The sequence below is a fragment of the Pongo abelii genome, chromosome 11 (assembly GCF_028885655.2).
Source record: "Pongo abelii isolate AG06213 chromosome 11, NHGRI_mPonAbe1-v2.0_pri, whole genome shotgun sequence".
NCBI classification, from domain to species: domain Eukaryota; kingdom Metazoa; phylum Chordata; class Mammalia; order Primates; family Hominidae; genus Pongo; species Pongo abelii.
Window position 1 is genome coordinate 144594217 of NC_071996.2, and position 24798 is coordinate 144619014.

General features: G+C 54.0%; 1 protein-coding gene across 1 annotated transcript in view; it reads left to right on the top strand.

The window, feature by feature from the left end:
* The window catches only part of CROCC2 (ciliary rootlet coiled-coil, rootletin family member 2), an 80257-nt gene that overhangs the window by 32646 nt on the left and 22813 nt on the right, over positions 1 to 24798 (top strand). Inside the window, exons 15-22 of the mRNA XM_024243599.3 lie at positions 6036 to 6229; positions 8952 to 9070; positions 9506 to 9675; positions 10311 to 10487; positions 15931 to 16044; positions 19642 to 19785; positions 23595 to 23812; positions 24505 to 24664. Of these exons, the coding sequence (XP_024099367.2) occupies positions 6036 to 6229; positions 8952 to 9070; positions 9506 to 9675; positions 10311 to 10487; positions 15931 to 16044; positions 19642 to 19785; positions 23595 to 23812; positions 24505 to 24664 (1296 nt within the window). The remainder of the gene's footprint in view (positions 1 to 6035; positions 6230 to 8951; positions 9071 to 9505; positions 9676 to 10310; positions 10488 to 15930; positions 16045 to 19641; positions 19786 to 23594; positions 23813 to 24504; positions 24665 to 24798) is intronic.

A 24798-nucleotide genomic window follows, 5' to 3' on the forward strand; every position in this document is an offset into this window, starting at 1 on the left:
ATCAAGTTGCTTAGTAGTGCTGTTTAAATCTTCTAAGTCCTTACTGGGGTTTTTTGTGTGTTGATTTATTTCTGTGATTGGTTGTTTTTGTCTCCTTGCTGCATCAGTTAGTGACAGAAGGGCATTAAAATCTCTATCTGTGATAATGGAATTGTCTGTTTCTTCCCCTAGATCTCCCCTTAGTTTCTTCCACAGTCAATTTTTGCTTCATGTGAATTTCTATTATTAGGTGTATATATATTTAGCATTTTATTTCTTCATGAGGAATTGGTTTTTTATCATTATGAAACATCCCCTCTTATCTCTAGCAATACTCTTTTTTGATATCTACTTTTTTGATATTGATATAGCCACTTCCATTTTCTTATGCTTAGTGTTTCCATGGTGTATCCTTTTCATATATTTACTTTCCACTTGTCTGTGTCTGCTTATTTAAAGTGTGTGTCACCATGATCAAGTGGGTTTCATACTAGGGATGCAGGGATGGTTTAACATACGTAAGTCAATAAATATGATATACTACATAAAGAGAATTAAAAACAAAAATCACATGATCATCTCCATAGACGCAGAAAAAGCATTTGACAAAATCCAGCATCCCTTTATGATTAAAACCCTCAGGAAAGTCGGCATTGAAGGAACATACCTTAAAGTGATAAAAGCCATCTATGACAAACCCATAGCCAACATTATAGTGAATGGGGAAAAGTTGAAAGCATTCACCCTGAGAACTGGAACAAGACAAGGATGCCCACTCTCACCACTTCTATTCAACAGAGAACTGGAATTCTTAGCTGGAGCAATCAGACAAGAGAAAGAAATAAAAGGCATCCAAATCAGTAAAGAGGAAGTCAAACTCTCACTGTTTTCCAATGATATAATCATATACCTAAAAAATCCTAAAGACTCCTCCCAAAAGCTCCTAGATCTGGTAAATGAATTCAGCAAAGTTTCAGGATACAAAATTAGTGTACACAAATCAGTAGCTCTGCTGTACACCAACAGGGACTAAGCTGAGAATCAAATCAAGAATTCAACCCCTTTCACAATAGATGCAAAAAAAAAAAATACTTAGGAATATGCCTAACCAAGGATGTGAAAGACTTCTACAAGGAAAACTACAAAACACTGCTGAAAGAAATCATAGACGACACAAACAAATGGAAACACATCCTATGCTCATGCATGGGTAGAATCAATATTGTGGAAATGGCCATACTGCCAAAATCAATCCACAAATTCAATGCAATTCCCATCAAAATATCATCACCATTCTTCACAGAACTAGAAAGAAATCCTAAATTTCATATGGAACCAAAAGAGAGCCCGCAAATCCAAAGCAAGAATACGCAAAAAGCAAATCTGGAGGCATCACATTACCCAACTTCAAACTATACTATAAGGTAACAGTTACCAAAACAGCATGGTACTGGTATAAAAATAGGCACATAGACCAATGAAACAGAATAGAGAACCCAGAAATAAACCCAAATACTTACAGTCAACTGATGTTCGACAAAACAATCAAAAACATAAAGTAAGGAAAGGACACTCTATTCAACAAATGGTGCTGGGATAATTGTCAAGCCACATGTAGAAGAATGAAACTGTGTTTCTTTTTGCTAGTTTAGTGATTACCCTAAAATTATGATATGCACAGTCTATATCCAAATATTATATTACTTCACAAACAATGTAAGACCCTTCCAGCAATATATTCCATTTATCCCTTGCTATGTTTCGAATGTGTCCCCTCCAAAATGTAGGTGTTGAAACTTAATGACTAATTGCGATAGTATTAAGAGATGGGACCTTTAAGAGGTGATTTAGGCCATAGGGGTTCCACTCTCATCAGTGAGATTAAAGCCTTTACAAAAGGAGCTTCCTTCATCATTTGTGTCTCACTTTCCCTGTGCCTTCCACCATGTGAAGATGCAGCATTCTTCTCATCCGGAAAATGTAGCATCAAGGCACAGCCTTGGAAGCAGAGAGTAGTCCTTGATAGACCGCTGAACCTGCCAGCACCTTGATTTTGGACTTCCCAGTCTCTAGAACTGTGAGAAGATAAATTAATAAATTTCTGTTCTTTATAAATTACCCAGTCTCAGGTACTTTGTTATAGCAGCACAAATTTACTAAGACATCTCTTCCATCCTTTTTGCTCTTGTTGTTCTATATTGTATTTCTGTGTATGTTGTTATAAACCGTACATTACTTTATTAATATTTTTTACTTTTAAATGATTATTTTTAACCATTCACACACACACGCTCATCTTTACACAAACATTTCAGTTATTTGGTAACATTCTTTTCCTTCTTGAGTATGTTTTTAAACATATTAATTATAATACTTTTTTGTGTCTTTGTCTGATAACTCTAACATCTGAATCCCTTAATGAACTATTTGTATTGTCTTTTATTTATTTATTTTCAGTAGTTTGGCCTTGTCTCCTAGTATGCTTAATATTTTTTGTTTTCTTTTTTTATTATGCTTAATAATTTTTGATCGAATGACAGACTTTGTGTTTTTGTAGATACAATTCATAGAGATAATTTAAGGCTTTGAATGATATAAGCTTCTTCTAGAGGGAATTTGCTTTTGACTTTGGGAAATCAGAACAGGGATAAATCACCTTTATCCAGTCCAGGATTTAGCTGCTTTGTAACTGTACTTCAGTCTTTTGTGAGGAGTCGTCTATTTCTGGCTTATCCCAGGGTATAATATAACTCTCCTATGTTCCTAATTGGAAATCTCAGGTGTTTACCAGGGTTCCTACTCTTTAGTTAGCCCTAAACTCCAGGTTTTATTTTCTTTTTATTTATTATCTTTTTATTTATTATCTTTATTTCAGATAGGACTTTCATAAGTCCTATCTGACTTCCCAGACTCTCAGCTGCTATTTTTTTGTTCAGATTCTTAGTCTCCTGGTCCTTTACTACTTCTGAATTATAAAAAATACACACTTTTTCAAAGCAGTACCATTTATTTTATTTTCTGAGACAGGGTCTTTGTTGCCCAGGCTGAAGTGCAGTGGCATGACCATGGCTCACTGCAGCCTCGACCTTCTGGGCTCAAGCGATCCTCCCACATCAGCCTCCCAAGTAGCTGGAACTACAGGCACACATGACCATGCCCAGCTAATTTTCGTGTTTTTTGTAGAAATGGGGTTTTGCCATGTTGCCCAGGTTGGTCTCAAACTCCTGGGTTCAAGTGATCCACCTGCCTCAGCCTCCCAAAGTGCTGGGATTATGCGCTCAGCCAGCAGTACCATTTTTTAAAATCACAATATAGAATCTCAGACTTACCTCAAGGCATTTCCTTGCTCTCTGATATCCGCTCTTCTTTTCGTTCCCTGGCTGCTTTGGTATATCTGAACTCTAAGTTATGTCTCTTCAATCTCATAAGCCTGCTGAAATCTTAGGCCATGTTCCCAGTCTTTTAGCTAAAGCTTTTTTTTTTTTTTTTTTCAAGCAGAGTCTTGCTCTGTCGCCCAGGATGGAGTGCAATGGGGCGATCTTGGCTCACTGCAACCTCTGCCTCCTGGGTTCAAGCAATTCTTCTGCCTCAGCCTCCTGAGTAGCTGGGATTACAGGTACGTGCCCGGCTAATTTTTGTATTTTTAGTAGAGATGGGGTTTTGCCATGTTGGCCAGGCTGGTCTCGAACTCCCGAGCTCAGGTGATCTGCCCACCTTGGCCTCCCTAAGTGCTGGGATTACAGGCATAAACCACCAAGCCCAGCCTAAAGATTTATTCTTGGATACTGAGGCTCTACATCCCCTGTCACTTAGGACTTGGCAGATACCTCAAAGAGGAAATCTGTTGTATTCATAGAATTTCAGACTCACTTTAATATATTTCTCTCTGTAGCCTGAACACCTGGATCTGACTGCCTTAGTGTCTCTCTAATGCTTTTAAACAGATTATTGGATTGTATGTTTTATCGCTTTTCTAGTTGCTTTAGGTGGGAGGGTTGGTCTTCAACAACCCACCTCACCATTATCAGAAGCAGAAAGTCCTGGTTTTTACTTTTGAAGAATGTTTTCACTGGGTATAGAATACTAAAATAGCCATTATTTTCTTTCAGAAATTTAATGAAGTGATACCATCGTCTTCTGGCTTTCATTGTTGTGTAGAAAGCAAATGTCAGTCTTGTTCATTTAATGGCTATGTGTCTTTTTCCCTTTGTTTTTTTAAAAAACATTTTTCTTTATCTTTGGTATTCAGAAACTTTACTAAGTTGTATATATGTGACATTTTCTTTTAATTTATCCTTTTGGGGGTTACAGCTCATTTTAAGTCTGTGGCTAGATGTATTTTATTAGATTTGGAAAATTCTTGGCCTGTATCTGTTCAAATATGCCCTCTCATCTCCTTCTGAGGCTGTAATTACACATATGATGGGCACTTTTAGCTTGTCCTATATGTCTATAACACTCTTTTGTGTATTTTCTATCCATCCTTCTTTCTCTTTATGATTCACTCTGAACACATTCTTTTGTCTCTCTTCCAGGTTATTAGTCCTTTCTTTTATTCTGTCTAATCTGCCATTGTCTATTAGGTTTTTTTTTTACTTTTGGTTATTATATTTTAAATAGTCTTTTTTATATTTAGTATCCAGTTCTATTGTTAAACTTTACATCTTGCTATCCATCTGCTTGAACATATTAATCAGCTATTTTAAAGTTTGTGTCTGATAACTCCAATATCTAGATAAACAGGGGAGGAGGATCTATATCTATTTTCTGTTCTTATTTGTGGTTTTTTGGTCATGTGGTCCTGTCTCCTGATTGGCCAGATCTTGATTGAATAGTCAATCTTATATATAATAAATTATAGAAATAATTTGAGGATCTTGACGATGCGATTCTTCTTCCAGAAAGGGTTTATTTTTGTTCTTGTTGTTGTTTGTTTGTTTGTTTGTTTTTGAGAGAGGGTCTCACTCTGTCACCCAGGCTGGAGTGCAGTGGCATGATCTTGGCTCACCATAACCTCTGCCTCCTGGGTTCAAGCGATTCTCCTGCCTCCAGCCTCCTGAATAGCTGGGATTACAGGTGTGTGCCATCATGCCTGGCTAATTTTTGTATTTTTAGTAAAGATGGGGTTTCACCATGTTGCCAGGCTGGTCTTGAACTCCTGACCTCAAGAGATCTGCCTGCCTTGGCCTCCCAAAGTGCTGGGATTATAGGCGTGAGCCGCCTCACCTGGCCAGAATTTACTTTTGACCCTGACAGGCAGTGGACATAGAAGGTCACTGTAATCCAATCAGTGACTGGGATGATTCACACGTGAGCTTCAGTGTCTATGAAGGATGGTCTATTTCTGATTCACCACTACTGCTAGGGTCAAGCCCTACTGTGAATACAACTTGATGTCTTGTGATATTTATCAGAGCCTCTCTGCTTCGGTGGCTCTGAACCCTAATTTTTGTGCCCCTCAAGCCATGGTACTGCCAGAAGTTCTTCTCGGCATCTCAATTTTTCAGCCCAAACTCTTAAATCAGCAAATGCCTTGAGGAAGAGGAGACACCAAAAGCTGGGCTCATTCCTCTGTGCCTCCCTTCTCTCCAAGATCTTCACTCCTTCAGTCCCAGCTGTCTTTTCAGCTCTCTGAGGTCTCTTGCATATTCTTGTGATATATTCTCTCTAGATTTTTATGCTATTCTTGGTGGAAGTGTTGGTCTGCAGCAATCTAGTTTTCTGTTACCTTCTATTGCCATTTCTACGCAGCATTTCCTGACCCCTGGACACTGGAGGACAAACAAATGGTACCATTTGGATTGACAGTTGGCTCCTACCTAAGAGTGCCCAGTTCAATACCATCTCCATCCACTTAGGTACCCTGAGTGGATGCCCCCTCTATTGTAAAAACATACATGTGTTTCTGAGATCCACCCACTTCTTCCACTTTCACCTCCATGCCATTCTGCGTAAAAACACTTCTTCTGAAGTCCTTTCTTCCCCTCAAGAGGCCCATGCTCACCCACCTACTTACTCTCTTTCTCTGCTGACTGTCCCCTCCCCACCTCCCCTAGGTCACATGCCAGAAACAGGCCCTGGAGGAGCAGCTGGCTCAGAGCCTGCAGGACTGGGAGGCCCAAATGGACACTCTGCAGCAAGCCCTGCAAGGAAAGGATGCTCTGTCTGAGGAGCGGGCCCAGCTGCTGGCCAAGCAGGAGGCCTTGGAGAGGCAGGGCCGGCTCGCAGCTGAAGAGGCAGCTGATCTCAGGTATGCAAGGGCCTGCCAGTCAGGTCATGTCCCACGTGTCCTTGCCCACAGAGAGTCTGCATTGTGGCAGGGTATGGGGACACTCACACCATGACATAGTACTGGGAGGGAGTGTGTGCACATGAAATGGGCTGTGAGTGAGAGGCAAGCACAGAGCCTTTGGGTTGGGGGAGGGCATCTAGAAGAGGTCAACCCAGTGAAAGCGCTGGGGTCACCTTCCTGAAAGAGGTGGTGGCAAGTGCAGAAACAGCTCAGACCAGTGGAAGGAAGATGTGGAATGTCTTGCTCATGGAGCTGAGGAGTTCAGGGTGAATCCTGCTTCAGGTATGGCTGGATTCAGGCACTCCCACAGTGCCCTTGGAATCCTGCTTCTCCCTCCCTCAGCACAGCTTGACTCTGAGATCTTTTTCCCAAGCAGGTCACTCTGAGAGGTGGCAAGATGGCCAGCAGCCACCCCAGGGTCCCCCTTCCAGCAGACGCAGAGCACCCCTCTCCCTACAAGGCCTGAGAGCGGCTGCCATGGGCCATCTTGAGCTGTGTGACATCCCTGTACCAATCCTAGGAGCCGGGAGTCACAGGGCCTGATCCTAGGCTTGGGCTGCACACCCATCCCTGGAGCCAGGAGCAGGGTCAGCCCAGGGACACATGAGGTGGAGAGTGTGGGCGGGTGAGCCCAGAGGCCTGCAGGGCAACTCCCAGAAGTTGGGACGGGCACTTGCAGGCAAGAACAGGATGTGTGTAGGCTGTTGCCTGGTGATCTGAATGGGTCCTGCAGCCTCTGCCGAAACCCAACAGCTGATGGCTTCTGTGCCTTATAGGCCCTGCTTAGGGCCCTGCTCAGGCACTGCTAAGTATTTTTGTTGAAAAGATTTCCTCCTAGAATTGTAGAATCTGGGAGGCATGAGAAACCTTGGAGTCTGGGATCCTTGAGCTTCGCAGACAAACCTCTTCTCCAAATGAAAGCTTGTGCAGCAAGGAAAACCTGAGGGAGGCTGCTGCGGGTTGGGCTTCTGCCCATGCTCCCTCCTGGGCTCTGGGGGCTCCAAGGACTGGGGTGGAGGTCCCTTTCCTGCCAGCAGGGTCTGCTGCCCAGAACACAGGCCCTAGCCAGAGCCCTCAGTAGCCTGGGTGCTGCCCTGACAGCTGCCCCTACCTCTCCTGCCACTGACCCGAGGCCCCTGCACATGGCAGCCCTGTAGGCCCCAGCATCACAGGCCACTGAACAGGGCATCCTGATGGCCCATTGAGCCTCTGGTGACAGAGGGGCTTGACCTGAAGCCACGTCTGCCTGGACACACTCTGTGTGTTTATCTGACTGGCCCAGTGGGACCGGAGAGCGTGGACGCTGCCATTTTGATGAGCTTGCAGGTAACATTCAGGACCATTAAGTGTGGGAAATCCTGCTGCAGCTCCTTGCTTCTGATGAGGCCTCCCCACGGGTCTGCTTTATGAAGGGCTCCACTCTCGGATCCTCAGGCCCTGACAAGGCTTCAGCAGTGGGGACCTGCTCTCTCCCTTCATGGAGTCCTGGCCCGCTTGTCACCCAGCAAGATGGACCAAGGTCCCTGCCAGCCCACGCCCCAAGCAGCACTGCCCTGCTCAGAGCACCCCGTGGTGGGCCAGTCCTCCAGTCCAGGGGCTCAATGGCGGAGCCCCTGGAGTTGCTCCTGGGCCCCCATGGAGAGAGAGGCTGGGCACACGCTCAGGTCCCTAAGCTTCAGGCAAAGACATCCGATGTCTGAGCAGCAGAGGCCACATCCCTTACAGGAGACCAGGCAGGCCTCTAGGAGGAGGGGTTTCCAGGCTGACTTGAAGGGAGGGTTTCCTACACGCAGAAGGGGGAAGAGCTGCCAGGTGAAGAGAGCACTCAAGCCTGGGAGTGTGGAATGGGGTCCATGAGGACACTTACAGGAGGAGGGACTGGAGGGGGAGCAGAGTAGTGTGCAGCAGAGTGAGGTTTCTGGGAGTTCTGACCTGAGCCCAGAGGACTTCCCTCTGCGAGCCCTGGTGAGCCCCAGAAGGCTGGGATGTGCTCTACCCCTGATGAAGGGGGTGGCGGTGGCCAGAAAGATGGAAGAGAAATGGAGGCAGGGCCTGATCAGGAGCTGCCAGGGTCCCCGTGGCCCATGGCCCGCCCTGACCTCATCTTTTTGGAGTTGTGCACCTACCGTTTGTGTGTTCATAGGGGTGTCTGTGTTTGAGTCTTTGTGGTGTGTTTGTACATGTCGTTTGATGCCTTGCTTTGATCACGGATAAACACCCAGCACAGGGCAGCGAACAGCAAGAATGAAACTTGCCGTTGATGGTTGGATCATTGATGAATTAACTGTTAGAAATGTGAGGTCTTTTATCACCCCTCCCTCCCAGGAGTGGGCACTGCTGTGTGTTGGCGTGTGCTCCAGGTGTCTTCTGAGCAGTGGCATCTCCATGCACAAATGCACCAAGCAGGCTTTTCACATGATGGAATCACGCCGCATGTGGGGGTCCAATTGGGTGCGTGGCTTTCTGGGGGGACTCTTTTCATGACATGAGAATAGAAAATAGTTTCCTCATCCTTGTTAACAGCACATGGTGCTCCAGAGATGCACCATAATTTCTAAAACATTCTTCCATTTGTTTGCATTTCAGCTGAGTCTCATTAACACCTGTGTAAAGCTATAGAGAGCATTTTACACGCAGGATCTTGGGGATGACTTGCTCATTGTTTGCTGCTCCTTTGCAGGGCAGAGAGGGACTCCCTGGAGAGCAGCCTCCTCGAGGCCCAACAGCTGGCCACGAAGCTGCAGGAGCAGCTGGAGGAGGAGGCCCGGAGCGCAGGACTCGCTCGGCAGGCCTTGCAAGGTGCTCCAAGGGCACTCCCTCAGCTCCTTCCCCGAAAGTCAGCCCTGGAGGGGCCCCTGGAGTGGAGCTTAGTGCCCACACATGCTGCACCTCCTCTCCAGAGCCCACAGGGGCACAAATGTGAGCCTGGAGCTTGTGTGACTGAGTGAGTTGGGCCACCCTCGCCCATGAGGAACAGCAACACCCTGCCCAGGCTGCACCTGGTGCCAGCCTGAGGCTCAGAACTGGGCTGTGGCCACAGGGTCAGCATGTAGCCTCCAGCTGCAGCCCTGTACCCTTGACCCTGCTCAGCCCACCCTGCCATGTGCTGGCCACCCACTCCCAGAGCCTGGAGTGGACAGTGGTTGCCCCCAAGGCTGTCACTCGCTAGGAAGTCCCAAAGGGTTCGGGGGTCCACATGCCAGGCCCTGGCGCACCTTATCCATCACCCCACAGTGGAAATGGAGCAGCTACAAAGTGACTGGGAGGTCCAGGAGATGAAGCTGCGGCAGGACACGGGGCGGCTCCAGCAACAGGTGGCACAGAAGGAGCGAGAGGCACAGCGGGCCCTGGAGAGCCAGGCGTCGGCCCACCGCGAGGCCCTGGCACAGCTCCAGAGGGAGAAGGTCTGCTTCCCAGGAGTCCACCAGTAGCTTCCTAGAAGGCTACCAGGTCCCAGGGAATGGCAGGCCCTTGGGAGGAGGGGGCCCTGGGAGACTGAGCTCAGATACATAGGCACCTGGCCAGGGAAGGCTGGGCAAGGTCCGGCTCACTCTTTATAGTTCACGTGGGCACCCAGGGCCTTCCCCATGGAGCCCTCACATTGGGCTTGGGTTTGTATTTGGGGCGGGCCTCCCTCATGGAAGAGGCTGGAAGGACTGCTGGCTGGTCTGGTGCAGTCTGAAGGATGAGGGCTGGAGGGGGCCCCACACCCATTAGAGCTGTCCCGCAGGTCACAGGCTTCTGGAGGCCTGGTTTGACATGTCTTTACACCCCTCCATGGCAGGTGCACTGCAGAGACTCAGGAATGGTTTACAAACTGATAGATCAATATGGGATGACAGGTGCTGAGATCCAGAAAGGCCCTCCGTGCTCTGGTGACCCTGAGGGGAAGACATGAGGGGTGTGCAGCTGGCTGGTCTGGACAGCCCCTGGGGTCCATCAGCCCTGGCGTCCCACGGGCCAGGTCTCACTCAGGACCACAGACAACTGCTGGCCTCACCTGCCGGACCTCACAGCCCATCCCTTTACCTTGGCCCAGGAGACCCTGAGCCTGACCCTGGCAGAGGAGAAGGAGGTAGCCAGATGCCAGCTGGAGCAGGAGAAGGACCTGGTGACAAAAAGTGCAGCCGAGAGGGAGGCTCTGAAGGAGGAAATTCAGAGCCTGAAGCAGGAGCGAGACGAGAGCCTTCTCCAACTGGAGCACAAGATGCAACAGGTGATGGTGGGGCTGGGGGACAGTGGGGTTGCTCACACCCACTGCACCTGTCACCTCTGGCCCAGCACAAGGGCTGTATATGGCCACACCTCAGGCAGGTCCAACCGTCTACCCACCCATCCATCCATCCATCCATCCACTCACCCACCCACCTATCTGTCCATCCAGCCATCTGTCCATTCATTCACCCATCCATCCGCCCATCCATTTGCCAATCCATCCATCCTTCCACCCACCTACCCATCCATCCATCCGTCTCTCCATCCATCCCTCCATCTGTCCATTCATCCACCCACCTACCCATCCATCCATCCACCCATCCACCCACCTACCCATTCACCCATCCATCTGTCCATCCATTCACCCATCCATCCATCCACCCATCCATCCACCCATCCACCTGCTCATCCATCCATCTACCCATTCACCTCCTCATCCATCCATCCACCTACTCATCCATCCATCCACCCATCCACCTACTCATCCATCCATCCACCCATTCACCTCCTCATCCATCCACCCACCCATCCACCTGCTCATCCATCTACCCACCCATTCACCTCCTCATCCATCCATCCTCCCATCCACCTGCCTATCCATCCATCCATACACTCATCCACCCACCTATCCATCCATCCATCCATCTGTCCATCCATTCATTCATCCATCCGTCTGTCCATCCATTCACCCATCCATCCATTTATCCATTCATCCATCCACCCATCCACCTGTTCATCCTTCCATCCTCCCATCCACCTGCCTATCCATCCATCCATACACTCATCCACCCACCTATCCATCCATCCATCCATCTGTCCATCCATTCATTCATCCATCCGTCTGTCCATCCATTCACCCATCCATCCATTTATCCATCCATCCATCCACCCATCCACCTGTTCATCCTTCCATCCTCCCATCCACCCACCTATCCATCCATCCATCCATCCATCCATACACTCATCCACCCACCTATCCATCCATCCATCCATCCATCTATCCATTCATCTATCTATCCACCCATCCATCCATGCACTTGAATGACCCTCCACGCACTTGTCTTCATCCACCCACTCACTTGAATATCCATTCTTCTTTCCACACATTTAGCTATCCACCCAGATATATGGCCATGCATCCACATTCATAGCTGTCCATCCACACACCTCACCATCCATGCAATCATTCATCAGTTCATTTGACTATCCATCCAACTATCCATGCACCCAACCTTCCATCCACACAGCTATCCACAACCCATCTGACCATCCATCCATCCATCCATCCACTTAACATCCTTTCATCTGTCCACAAACTCAGCTGTCAAGCCACATATCCAACCATCCATCCATGTGGATCTGCCAACCAGCCAGTCATCCAATCATCCATCAGTGTATCCAACTCAAACACCAAGTCAAGCACACAACTACCAGCCACACATATGGCCATCTTTCCATCCCACCAGCAGTTGAGACTCAGCCACTAGCCCTATAAAGGCTACCCTGAGTCTAGGCTGTTCCAGTATATCATGCTACCCTGAAGAATTCACTGTTGAGTGAAAGGAATGGACACATGAACACGTCCACATTGTGTCCCATGGGGTGATAAGGACTATAAGATGTTGGTACAAATTACAGGCCGGGTGCTGTGGCTCACACCTGTAATCTCAGCACTTTGGGAGGCCAAGGTGGGTGGATCACTTGAGGTCAGGAGTTCAAAACTACCTTGGCCAACATAGTGAAACCCAGTCTCTACTAAAACTACAAAAAATTAGCTGGTCATGGTAGTGGGGACCTGTAATCCCAGCTACTCGGGAGGCTGAGGCAAGAGAATAACTTGAACCCAGGAGGCGAGGTTGCAGTGAGCTGAGATCCAGAGACTCCTTCTCAAAAAAAAAAAAAAAAAAAAAAAAAATGACAAACTGCAGGAGGAGTTACAGTAGCTGAAATAGCCAAGATTTATTGTCAAACTCTCTGCATTTAATATTTGATTCTTGCCACACTCTGAGGCACATGCTCTAATTATCCCTATGTTACTGGTGAGAAAAATAAGGTCCACAAATGTTGAATGCCTTGCACAGGGTTGTGCAGTGCACCTGCTGGGCACCGAGGTCTGTGCTCTTAACTGCCCCACTACTCGCATCCTTAGATAGAGGAAGGGAAGGCCTTACAGGAGGTATGATAGTGTTGAGTGGAGAGGACATGGCCATTGGCAGGATGTCTGGGGATGGCATGAAGTTCTGCACAGCTGCCAGGCTGCACGTGAGTGGAAGCAGCGAGAGAGGTGTGCAGTGGAGCCAGGACGGGCCTTGGGCGCCAGCATCAGGTGATAGGGAGCCAGTGGATGTTCTTGAGCAGGGGTGATATGATAGGAGTTGGGTGGAAAAGAGTCTGGGGCCAGGAGACTGGGGAGAGGCTGAGGCAGGGTCCATGCAAGAGGGGCTGAGAGCCAGGCAAAGGAGGAGAAAGGTAAGTTCAAAGCCCCTTGGGAGGTGGTGATATTATTCCCATTGGATATATGAGAAAAGAGGCTCCAGGGGAAGCAACACATCTGGGGAGTGGGTGGCCCGTCAAGTTCCCCACGCAGCCCCTCATTCCCATCTGAGACCAACCACTGGGCAACGTGGCCTGTTCTCATGTGATTATTTAATCCCAGCTTCCCAGTGGCACACGCAGCCCCCAAGAGAGGGGACCTCGGTCAAACAGGAGTGCAGGCTTGGTGGCTCATGCCTATGATCCCAGCACTTGGGAGGCCGAAGCCAGCGGATCATCTGAGGTCAGGAGTTCAAGACCAGCCTGGCCAACATGGTGAAGCCCCGTCTCTACTAAAAAAAAATACAAAAATTAGCTGGGTGTGGTGGTGGGTGCCTGTAATCACCGCTACTCAGGAGGCTGAGGCAGGAGAATCGCTTGAACCCAGGAGATTCTCACTGAGATTGCAGTGAGCGGAGATCACACCACTGCATTCCAGCCTGGGTGACAGAGTGAGACTCCGTCAAAAAAAAAAAAAAAAAAAAACAGGAGCGCAGGCTAAGGGGGCAGACAGACACCATGTGCTAGTGTCCTCCCTCCCCTGGACGCACAGCAGAACCACAATAAGGGGCACCCCAGGGACACAGCACAGACGGGCTGGCCTGTGGGGAGCCCTTGCCGGTGCAGCAAGTGAGCTTTCCTGGGACCTCTGCTTGGCCAGCTGCCCTTTATTCTCGGTGGCCTGTGTAGAGAAATTGAGTGGATAAGTGGGGCTGCGAGGTCTAGCGGGAAACTTCCCCACACTTCCCTGAGGAACCTGTGATGACCCCGTCACAAAACAGTCTTTGGGGATCTTATTTCTGTAACAAAGAAGAGGAATTATATGTGGAGCAAGAGCCAAAGACCTGGAGCCGCTGGCCCAGGAGGGGCTGTCTCCACTGGAACCCTCCATTCTCTGACCCACTGTGTCTGAATGGCGGCTTGCCCACACCTGTTTGCAAAGTGAAGCCCTCACCCGAGAGAATGCCACGCTTCTATATTTGATGAAGTTTTGCCTAAAATTCTAATAAATACTACCTTGTTGTGTCCAGTAATGAGGGGCACAGGAGGGAGAGGCAGGGCCCCCACCCTTGCAGACCTTACAGTCCGGTAAGGGCAGATTCATAAACAGCCAACCGGCCTCCAGCCGAGCAAACAAGCAGGGCCTCAAGGGAGGGAGAAAGGGGAGCACTGATTTTTAAAATTGTTTAGAATATAGAAAGCCATTCAATGAACAGTCCCTCACTCCTGCCCCTCCCCTTCACTAGGCCACTCAGGGAACAGTTGTCCTTTCTCTTTGATTCCTCTGTAATAGGCCCATGCAATTCTGACCCAGAGAGCACAGACCCCACGGGGCATGGTCCCCAACAGGACGCCCTCTCTCAGATACCATCTACAAGTCTGGGGGTCTCCAGGCCACCCATACTTCTGACCACCTGACTACAAGTTTGGGGGTTCCCATGATCTTCTCGGGTTCAGCCATTCACTAGAATGACTCACAGAACTCAGGAAAGCCTCTTGTTACTCTTAGAGTTTCATTATCAAATATGGAATTCAAGACCAGCCAGAAGAGGAGACACATGGGCAAGGTGTGTGCACGTCACAGACAGGGGCTGCTGCACCCTCCCCGTGGAGCCAGCCCAGCACCTTCCTGCACCCCAGTGTGCTCAGCAGCCAGGAGGCTCCACTGCATTTTGGTGTCCAGAGTTTTATTGGGGTTTCACCGTGTAACATGATCGGTGGAGTGATTGGTTACGTGATTGAAGCCCACTTCTCTGACTGCTGGGAGGTTGCGCTGACATCCCGTGGCTCAAAGCCCCAACCCTCTAATAATGGGTCTTTCAGCAGACAGTCCCCATCCTAAAATTCAGTAGGAGCCCATCCTGAGTCACCTCATTAGCATAAACTCAGGTGTGGTCCCAGGGGCCCGCCAGGAATAATGCCGACACTCCACACTTTGGAGAAACCCCCAGGGTTTAGAAGCTTCCTCCAAGGACCCAGGACAAAGACCTGATACATCTTCTGTTATGCAACACCCTCCAAAGATTGCTTGCAAACAGAAATATACAGCGTTACCTCCCCAACACCGCATTTTTAATACAAAAGGAATGAAAAATCCATGCCGGCTCCTGGGCTTTCCTCTTCTCAATTATCAAAGCATCTCGGTGGCCTTTCCCAGCTGTGTATCTGCAGCTTTGTTCTTCTGTTTCTGGGCTGCATGCTGAGCTGCCAGGACTGGGTCTTTCTGCGCCGTTCTTCCTTCCATGGGCGTCTGGGTGGCCTCCAGCTTTGTTGTCGTTACAACAATGTCACAGACATTGGTGACACTGCGCATAGGTCAGCCCACACAGGTGCACGCATGTCTCTGGGCTGCCCTCCCCCAGATGGGCCTGGGCATAGAGAGAATATACACGTGTGGATTTGACAGGCATTGCTTCCACAGCCTGATCCACAGAGCAGCGTGCCACCCTTGGAGCTGAGGGTGTCTCGCTCACACGCGTCTCCCACACCATCAGGGAGATGGAGCATTTTCGGGCTTTTAAGCTTCCTTCTCTGCAATGCAGCAAGTGTTGCCTAGAGGGATGGGGGTGGCTCATGAAAGCCCCCAAACTGCATGGGAAAGGGCAGGATTTTAGACAGGCAGAGGAAGGGGAGGGTACCACAGGGACGTGCCCAAGTGCAGACAAAGAGGTGGGATGATGTCGGACAGAGGGCAGGTGCTCAGAGGGTGAAAGGGCCCAGGGCCCAGGGTTGCCTCTGTGGGAGCCACCTCTCCTCTCCAGTGGTAGGGATGTGCAGACAGGAACATGAGCATGCTGTGTCCAGGGGAGCCTCTGCACTCAGCATTCTGCCACAGCCTCTCCTTAGAGGGGGGTCTCATCTCTCCCCCGAGACTCCCCAACTTTCTCACAAGCATACCCCGTCCTGTTCAGGCCCTGTCCCTGAAAGAAACAGAGCAGAGCCTTCTGAGCGAGGAGCTCTCCAGGGCCAGGAGGACACTGGAGCGGGTACAGCAGGAGGCACAGAGCCAGCAGGAGCGAGCGCAGGTGAGCCCCATGCAGCCAGGCCACGTGCACAGCCAAGCAAGTGCTGACAGACCCCAGGGGGCCACCCCTCCTGTCTGGTCCCAGTGGCATGACCCTCTCCATCCCCTCCCTTCCTGAACCTCAGTTTCCCCCAGGTGCCTCCAGGGCTTCTGGTGGGAGGGGCACTCAATGGGCAGGAAAGGTCTGAGTGAACCAAAGCAGTGGGCACCAGGACTTTACCTGGCTCAGTTCTCCCTTAGCTTCAGGGCTGGCAGGGGCCAGAGAGGGGAGGCCTGGCCCAGCTGGGGGCCTCCCATGAGCCAGCAGCGTCGAGAGGCTGAGCCCATATGTGTACTGGAGCTGCTCGTAGAAAAGCACAGCTGGGGACATGAGCACCAGCCTTGTGGGACTCACTCACCAGAGAGATCCTTCCAAAGGAGAAACTGAACCCAAGGCGGCTGGCCCTGCACCCGAGGAAACTTTCGGCAGGAAAGGACACCCACATTGAGTCCTGAGCGGAGCCAGGAGAGAGACGTCCGCGGAGGGGCTAGGACAGCTCCCCAGCAAACAGCCGCCTACCCTCAGCCAGTGAACAGAGGCCCTCCCATGCACAAAGGCTGCTGCAGGCTGCCAGCGGGGGTCACCTGGGACCCCTGGGTCCTCCCCTGGAGCCCAAGTCCAGGGGGCTGGGCAGGCAGCAGCAAATAGGGCACTGGGCAGGAGGGCTATAGGGAGGAGGACTCTGGAGAGGAGAGCTCTGGGGAGCAGGGCACTGGGCAGGAGGGCTCTGGGGAGGAGGGCTCTGGAGAGGAGGGCTCTGGGGAGCAGGGCTTCAGGGAGAAAGGCTCAGGGGAAGAGGACTCTAAGGCCTGTGCCTCCAGCTCATGGGCAAGGCTGGACACCCACTGTTATTGCTTGCAGAACGCCAAGGCTTCAGCCCATCTGTGACGTGGCACCAGGTCCCGCATGGGAGATGAAGAGACTGGGCAGGCCTCATAGGGAGTGGCCAGAGCCCAGCAATAGGATATAGATGGCCTGGCTCCCGGGGAGCGGTGGCCAGAGCCCAGCAATAGGACATAGATGGCCTGGCTCCCGGGGAGGGGTGGCCAGAGCCCAGCAATAGGACATAGAGGGTGCCTGGCTCCCGGGGGGTGTGGCCAGAGCCCAGCAATAGGACATAGATGGGGGCCTGGCTCCCGAGGGGGTGGCCAGAGCCCAGCAATAGGACATAGATGGGGGCCTGGCTCCCGAGGGGGTGGCCAGAGCCCAGCAATAGGACATAGATGCAGGAGCTACAGCAGGATCTCCAACGGCCCAGGGGGCCTGGGGAGGGGCTGTTTGTGTTGGGTCGGGGCTGCTGTCCTGGGTGGCAGGGGCTGGCCCTGAACAGACACAGGTGCAAGGGTGCCGTGGGCAGGGAGGCAATGGGCTCAAGGCACTGGACGCCGCTCCTCTCCTTGCCAGGAACAGGTAGGATTGAGGGCGAGGCTGATCGCCAACCCCCAGCTCTCTGCCCTCTCTGGCCGCACACACCCCATTAGCTGGGCCCACACCTGCCTCCTGCCTCTGTCCTTCCAGCTCCCAGCATGTTCAGTGACGAGGCCGTTCATTCTTGTACTTGTTGGCTCATTTTAAATTCGGGCGAGCCTTTTCCTCCCTGTCCCTGGTTGGGCACCTACCTGACTGGCATTGAATGTACGGTTCAGTGTGCAGTGAACAGAACACAGGCCATGGTGCCAGGTGCAGGAGACAGGCCCCTTCTCTGCCCATTCTGAACGGGAGCCCTTCTCACTGACTGCACAGAGGCATGTGCAGGCCGCCTGCTGGGGGGCCGGGGCGTCCAGGCAACAGGGCCTTGGGGGATGCTCGGTGACTCGGAGCTGGGGTGGAGGGCTTACGCCCCATCCCCAGGGCACTGCGCAGTGGGAGAGGGCGCTGCAATGAGGAGGCGGCTGCTGGAGTGTCGCTTAGCCTCCTCCTGCCTGACGCCACAACCCGGATTCCTAGTCCCTCCAAGCAGGGCTGCCCAGAGGAGCTCCTGGCAGCCCAGGGGAGCTTTGCCCCTCACTCCATGAAGCCCCACCCTGCTCTGTTCCTGCCCCTGAGGCCTGGAGGGTTCCACGGGGCCCAGAAGGACCAAGCTTGGCATCGGCCTGTGACCGTGCCCCTCCCTCCTCCCGACCACTGGCCCAGCAGCTCTCTTGGCTCCACCCTGTGGGCAGGGACCCAGGAAAGCCTTCCTGGGGCCCTGGGAGCAGACACCTCTGGCTCACAGAGGGGCCTTTTCTGGAGCCAGTGCTGGCTTCTAGAGCCTTCTCTTGAGCTGGCCCTGAGTCTCCCCCGGACTCAGGACCAGGCCTGCCAGCCAGCTGGCCTCCCTGGGGAGCTCGTTAAGGGTTCCTTTGCCACCTCAGCTCAGAAAATGGAAATTAAAACTGTTGAGAGGAGCGGGAGAAGAGGAATGCTGGCCAAGGAGCACCAGGCGCCAGATGACAGGAGAGCATGCGCTCCCAGGCTGAGTCACCACTGCCACCGGGCTCCCAGCCGATGCCCTGTCCCTGAGGCCCTCACAGGGGTATCCTGCAGCCAGGCCTCAGGAGCACCCATCACTGGCAGTGCTGGGGCATGCTGAGGCACAGAGCCATGGCCTGGTCACCCAAGATGGCCCTTGTCAGTCCAGAGAGACCAGAGGGGGTTGTGGAGAATGAGGACAGGAGGCAGCAGCATGGCTCCTTTCCCAAGAGCAGGGGGCACAGGCTGCAGGAGCCCCCACCCTAGCAGAATCCAGGTGGACAGGAGGGGCTCCCGAGATCTGGCACAGGGGCAGCTGTGTGGGCACCTGTGCCCCCGGGAACACAAAGCCAGCTCTGGAGGGAGCCATCCCCCACCAGCCGCCCCCCGCCAGCTGCCTGCTGCTGCCTGGAAGCTTGGTCCGGTGCCCTGAGCCCTGGGGTGTGGAGCCTGAGCAGGGCAGGGCTCTGACTCTTCATGTTGAGGACACTGAGGCCCAGGAAGCTCAGAACCCCCTGAGCCCCATCTGCCCTGCTGCCGCAACCTGGGCAGGGGTGCAATGGGGAGGGCCTTGAGAGGAAGCGGGGCGGTATCCTGAGGGGCCTGGGGTTTGGGGTGAAGAAGATGGCATTTGTCCATGAACAAGGGGCCATGGGCTGAGCCTGGGGCCTCCTGGCCCAAGGATCCCTGCTGGCCAAGCTGCCCCAAGGCCCGAGAGGACACCTCGGGTGGTGTGGGCGACAGGGAGCTGACTCCAGCTGAGCTCAGTCCCAAATGGAGGGTAGAGCTACCCAGTGTGTGGTGGTCCCTGTAGGGATGGGCCCTGCCCCAGGGCACAGGCTGAGCTGAGGGGCTGCCTCCTGCTGTGTCCATGGGCACTCACACATCACAGCCGGCAGGGGCCGTGGACGTCTCCTCATCCCAGCAGCCTGTTTGACAGTTTAGGAAACCAAGGGCCAGTTACCCCAGGGTTTGCATGATCAGCAGGACCCAGCTCCCCCTCCCCGGCCACTGCAACACCTCCTGCTCCAGGGTCCTGGCCTTACCTCACCCTCCACTGCTGGGCCCAGCTCCCTGGTGCCACTGTGGGCTCCCTTCTCCCCGCAGGCCACCATCAGTGCCACGACTGAGGAGCTGAAGGCCCTCCAGGCCCAGTTTGAGGACGCCATCACGGCCCATCAGAGGGAGACCACGGCCCTATGCAAGAGCCTCCGGGACCTAGCGGCCGAGCGGGGAGATGTGGAGAGAGAGGTGAGGGGCAGGGCAGGGGGGCTCCTGGGGATGCCAGAGGAGAGGAGAAAGCAGGGCAGGTACCAATAGAGGAGAGAGTGGGGGGTGCCAGGAGGAAAGAGAGGCTGTACCACGGAGAAGGGAAGAGTAGCCCCTGGGACTAGGAAGAGGCAAACAGCCATAGGGGCCGTGGGGCAAGGGGCCCTCACACCACGCACCAAGCCAAGCCCAGACTCTCAGAGCAGATGAAATGGTGCCTGGCCCAGGCCATTGGCTAAGGGAAGCTGACACCAGTTTTCAGGGAAGAGAAGGCATCATTTCTAAGCCTCCTGAAGGGGTGAGTTTGACTTCGGGGTGAAAGTGGGCTTGGCTGAGTCAGGGTGCCAGCTGAGCGGGAAGGGAGCTCCCTGGAGGCTGCCGTGGGTCCCGACGTGGCTCCTGCTGCCCTGCTTGTCCTGGGAAGGTGCACAGCACACCTGCCAGCTCCCAGCGCACTGGCAGGGCACACCTGCCTCTGGGAGGGCTAGCATGTGAAAGGGTGGCCAGAGGCACGCAGCCAAAGGCTCCGGGAGTCCAGCCAGCCCCCTCGTTCCACGCACAGCTAAGAAAGTGGAGTCAGGAAGGGCCTGACTCTGGAGGCATTGGGGTAGCTGTCGCCTCCCAAAGCCTTCCCGAGAGACAGGCAGGACCTGGGGCAAAGGAGAATTTGGACCCTTGGCCAAGAGACCCACCGCACAATCCACTGAGGCATGGGGAGGCCCTAGACAAGCTGGGCTCTGCCCACACAGCAGGAGGCATGGACTTCATTGGGCTGGACACTAGGGTCAGGGGAGGCTGGATTTGGGGCAGCAGGCAAGAAAAGAAGTGGGTTAGTGGAGATTTCGGGGTGGGCCTGGGCCTGGCCAAGGGCCCGAGGTTGACACGGAGGCCCCCAGGAGCCACATGATGGTGACGTGGGGTGGGGAACAGTCGTGGGCAGGGGGCAAGAGTGGCCAGGGCTAGGCTGGCCTGGGCTCAACAGGCAGGCAGATTGGAGAGGCGTTTCTGAGGGGGGTTGCCAGGACGGGGGGACGCCTGTGTGTGGCGAGGGCAGCAGGGCACACGGATCTGGGCTGGAGGAGGGGAGGGTCAGCTGGAGCCCCAGTGGGGCCCACGGGGACGGGGCGGCCTCGCACACTCCCTGGGCTGCTTGCCAAGGCTGGGGGCTGCACAGCTGACCTGGTGCTGGAGCGAGCGGCTGGCGCACACCACGCCCCAGAGGCTGGGCCGGCCAGCAGGGAAGAGTGAGGAGAGGGGCTCAGCCCTCCCCAAGCACCCCCGAGAGGCAGGCTGAGAGAGGAAGAGAACATGATTTAACATGACCGGCTGTTTACATTGGCCCCAAGGAGAAAGGTCTCCTTTCAACAGATTTCAAAGTCAGGCCCGGTCAGCGACCACACGGGGAAGCAAAACGAGATTGCAAAACTGGGGGCAGCAGGGGGAGGGGGAGGTGTGGAGAGGGTGGGGGTGCATCGGTTCCGCTGGCCTCAAGGAAGAGAGCGCAGGCCTCGTGGGAAGGTCAGGCTCTCAGAGGAGCAGCCCCCGGAAGGGAGTGGGGGCTCCCAGAACAGAGCAGGGTGCCCAGAAAGGGAGTGGGGGCTAAAAGGTGAGGACGGTTGAGGGGGACAAGAGGAACAATCACAGGGAAAAGCAAGCAGAGCCCGTCCAGGCGCCAGGCTGGCCCAGGGTCACCATGGAAACCAAAACATTTTTCACAACCTTTAAACTGGAGGAACTTCCAGGCTCTCAGACCCTGCCTGAGGACCACACGTGTGCACACACATGCATACACATCATCCACACAGTGAGACCACACACACCTGTGTACACTCAACACTCAGAGTGGTGCATGCATGCTGAATGCAGACACACACAAGCCTCACGCACTCACACTCACACACTCACGCTGGAATCACATATGGACACCACACAGTGCACACAGGCATGCACAGAAACGTGCACCAGGCACACACATGCATGTATGCACACACATGCACATACGTAGTGCACGCACAGGCATACAGACATGCACACACATACATGCACACACACGTATGCACACCACAGAGTGGACACCTGCACTGGCTCACACACACTCATCACACTCACACACGCACTCACACATACACTCACACACTCATGACACACACACGCACTCACACTCATCACACACACGCACACACATGCATGCACACACACACGTATGCACACCACGTACAGAGTGGACATTTGCACCAGCCCACACACACACTCATCACCCACACTCTCACACACACATGCGCACACACACGCACTCACACACACGCACTCACACTCACACCTACACACACACTCTCACCCTCCCCTGCTTTCCCTCCATAGCTCTCCTCCCTGCAGAGCTCTGGAGCTGCCTCCCTGCAGGAGATTTTTAAAAGAGGCTGTTTATACAATTTCTAGCAAGAAATAATTATTATAATCACATTAAGTGATTTGGCTGTAAAATTCCTGTAAAAGGGATGGCTGTTCTCATGAGGCAGAGGGAGCGGGTGGGGTGGGGGCGGGAGTGGGGGCAGGCCCTCCCCTGCATTTGTTTTGCTTGTTTTCATCTCCTCTGTGCTGGGAAATGAAAACAGTTTCTTTTATGATGCATGGGCCCTTTTGCTGGTCCTTGACCTTCTGGGCGGGTTTCTGCTGAGCTCTGCGGAAAATGCTCAGCACGGTCATGGCTCCCACGTGTGGGGGTGGAGGGGAGCGGAGGGGAGGCTCTGGCCCTTCCCAAAAACAGAACAACAATAACAGCGGCAGCCTCAGGAGCCAGGCCGGCCGGGGGCCTGGACAATATCCCGTGAAAACAGCCAGAAAGAGGGGTTTGCTTTCGTCAAGCCAGCAGCTTGACATCGCGGAGTCTTTGTGGCTGCCACCTCTGGCCATGCCCCGCTGGCTACCTCCACCTCCTCCTCTGGGACACACGAGAGCTGGAATGGAGCCTTCTCCAGGGTTTCTGGTCAGGCCCAGAGCTCAGACCTGGGAGGCAGGAGACTGGGCGCCAGGGCCGAGACCCAGCAAGTCCCCACCCCCAGAGCGTAGGTGCTGGGGAGGGCCTTCCTGCCAGGCTGCAACTGTACTCCGGACCCCACCCCTGGGTTCTCCCGGGCACTGTGAGATGCTTGGTGTCCGGAGCGGGGAACAAAGACCCTCCTCCCACTGCCCTCCCCATCGCCAGAGATCGTCCTCCCACCGCCTCCCATGCCAACCGGGGAAGGAGGACCAAGGGAGTGGGTGAGCCCCCACTGTGGCGGGGTCACTGGGCCGGGGTCACTGGGCCGGGGTCACTGTGCCAGGGTCAGGCCCAGCCTGCCTGCCGAGGCTGCTGCCCACACTAGGACAGGCAGCGGCCTGGGCACCACACTGTCACCTAAGGAGGGGACTAGACGGCGGGGGCAGGAGGTGGGAAGGGCCCCGGGCGGTGATGGTGCCGACATGTGTGCTGAGCCGCATCCCAGGTAGGCCTTGCTTACCAGTGGTCAGCGTCCTGGGGGTCCAGGGAGGCCGTAGGGTGGGGCCGGGCCCAGGGGCTCAAGGTGGGGTCTTCTTGGCTCTTAGGCTGGCCCTGCCTCAGCCCGTGGAAGCCGCCCTGCAGCCTCTGCAGCAGTAGGGATTGGTGGCTCCATGGGGTGAGCAAAGCGCATGGGGACCAAGTTGGGCAGGGCACCTGTGCCTGCCACACCACGTCAGAGGCCACAGGGCCCTGTGGCTATATCCCTGGAGCAGCAGTCCCCAGCTGGCCTCTAGAGCTGAATGCTCCTCCCCAGGCCGAGAGGCTGCGAGCACAGCTGACCGTGGCCCAGGAGGGACTGGCTGCACTGCGCCAGCAGCTGCAGGGCGTCGAGGAGAGCCAGGAGGGGCTGCACAAGGAGGCCCAGGAGGCCCGCCGGGCGCTGAGCGACGAGGCCCGCGAGAAGGACGTACTGTTGCTTTTTAACAGCGAGCTGCGGGCCACCATCTGCAGGGCCGAGCAGGAGAAGGCCAGGTATGGCGGCCACCCAGGAGCAGCTGGGGGTGCCCTGCAGCCTGCTGCCCACCCAGGCCGTAGGGAGGACGGGGCAAGGGGGCTAGGCAGGGGCGTCCTGTTGACTTGGGCCCCACTGATAGTGGGGTAGACATGCCAAGCAGGCCTCCCGCTGCCCAGTCCAAGAGGTCTGCAATGCTGGCCAGTGCGAGGGATGGCTGAGGACACGGACACACCTGTCCCTGCCCACAGGGAGTTCCCATCCAGCAGGCAAGATAGGTCACAGGTGGCCTCCAGGAGGTGGTGCAGAGCTGAGGAGCAGAGGGAGGCCAAGGGCCTGGCTGGGGCTCTAGAAAGGCCCCTGTGGGGCAGCTGGGCTGGACGGCACAGCCCTCACAGCAGGTGGCAGAGATGCCAGGCTGGGCTGGATGTTGAGCGTCCGGGAGTGTGAGGGAGAGGGGGAGACAGGGAGGGATGAGGTGAGGAGGGGCTGAAGAGGTGGATAGTGGACAGGGGCCATGCGGCCGGGCACTGGGACCTGGGTGGACATGTGTCTGTAAGGTGACAGGGAGCCCTGCAGAGGCTGAGTTTGAGGACACTGTGCAGCGTCAAGACTGGGGCCAGTGCCTCACTAGGGGAGGCAGAGACCTGCTGGGCAGCTGTGCTGGCCCCCCCAGGAGGGCGGGGGCCCCAGCCTGTGGCACCCTCGTCAGTTTTAAGCGGTCCAAGGAGGAGAAGGAGCAGAAGCTGCTCGTCCTGGAGGAGGCCCAGGCGGCGTTGCAGCAGGAGGCCAGTGCACTGCGGGCCCACCTGTGGGAGCTGGAGCAGGCGTTGGGGGACGCCCGTCAGGAGCTCCAGGAACTCCACAGACAGGTAGGGCGGCAGGGAGGGGTCAACATCCAACCAGGCACCTTCCCGCCTGGTGGGTCCCAGCTCCTCCCAGGGGAGCCCCCAGCCCTGGCCTTGCTGCCGCTTTTGAACCTCTCTGTCCCCAGACTTTGGGCCAC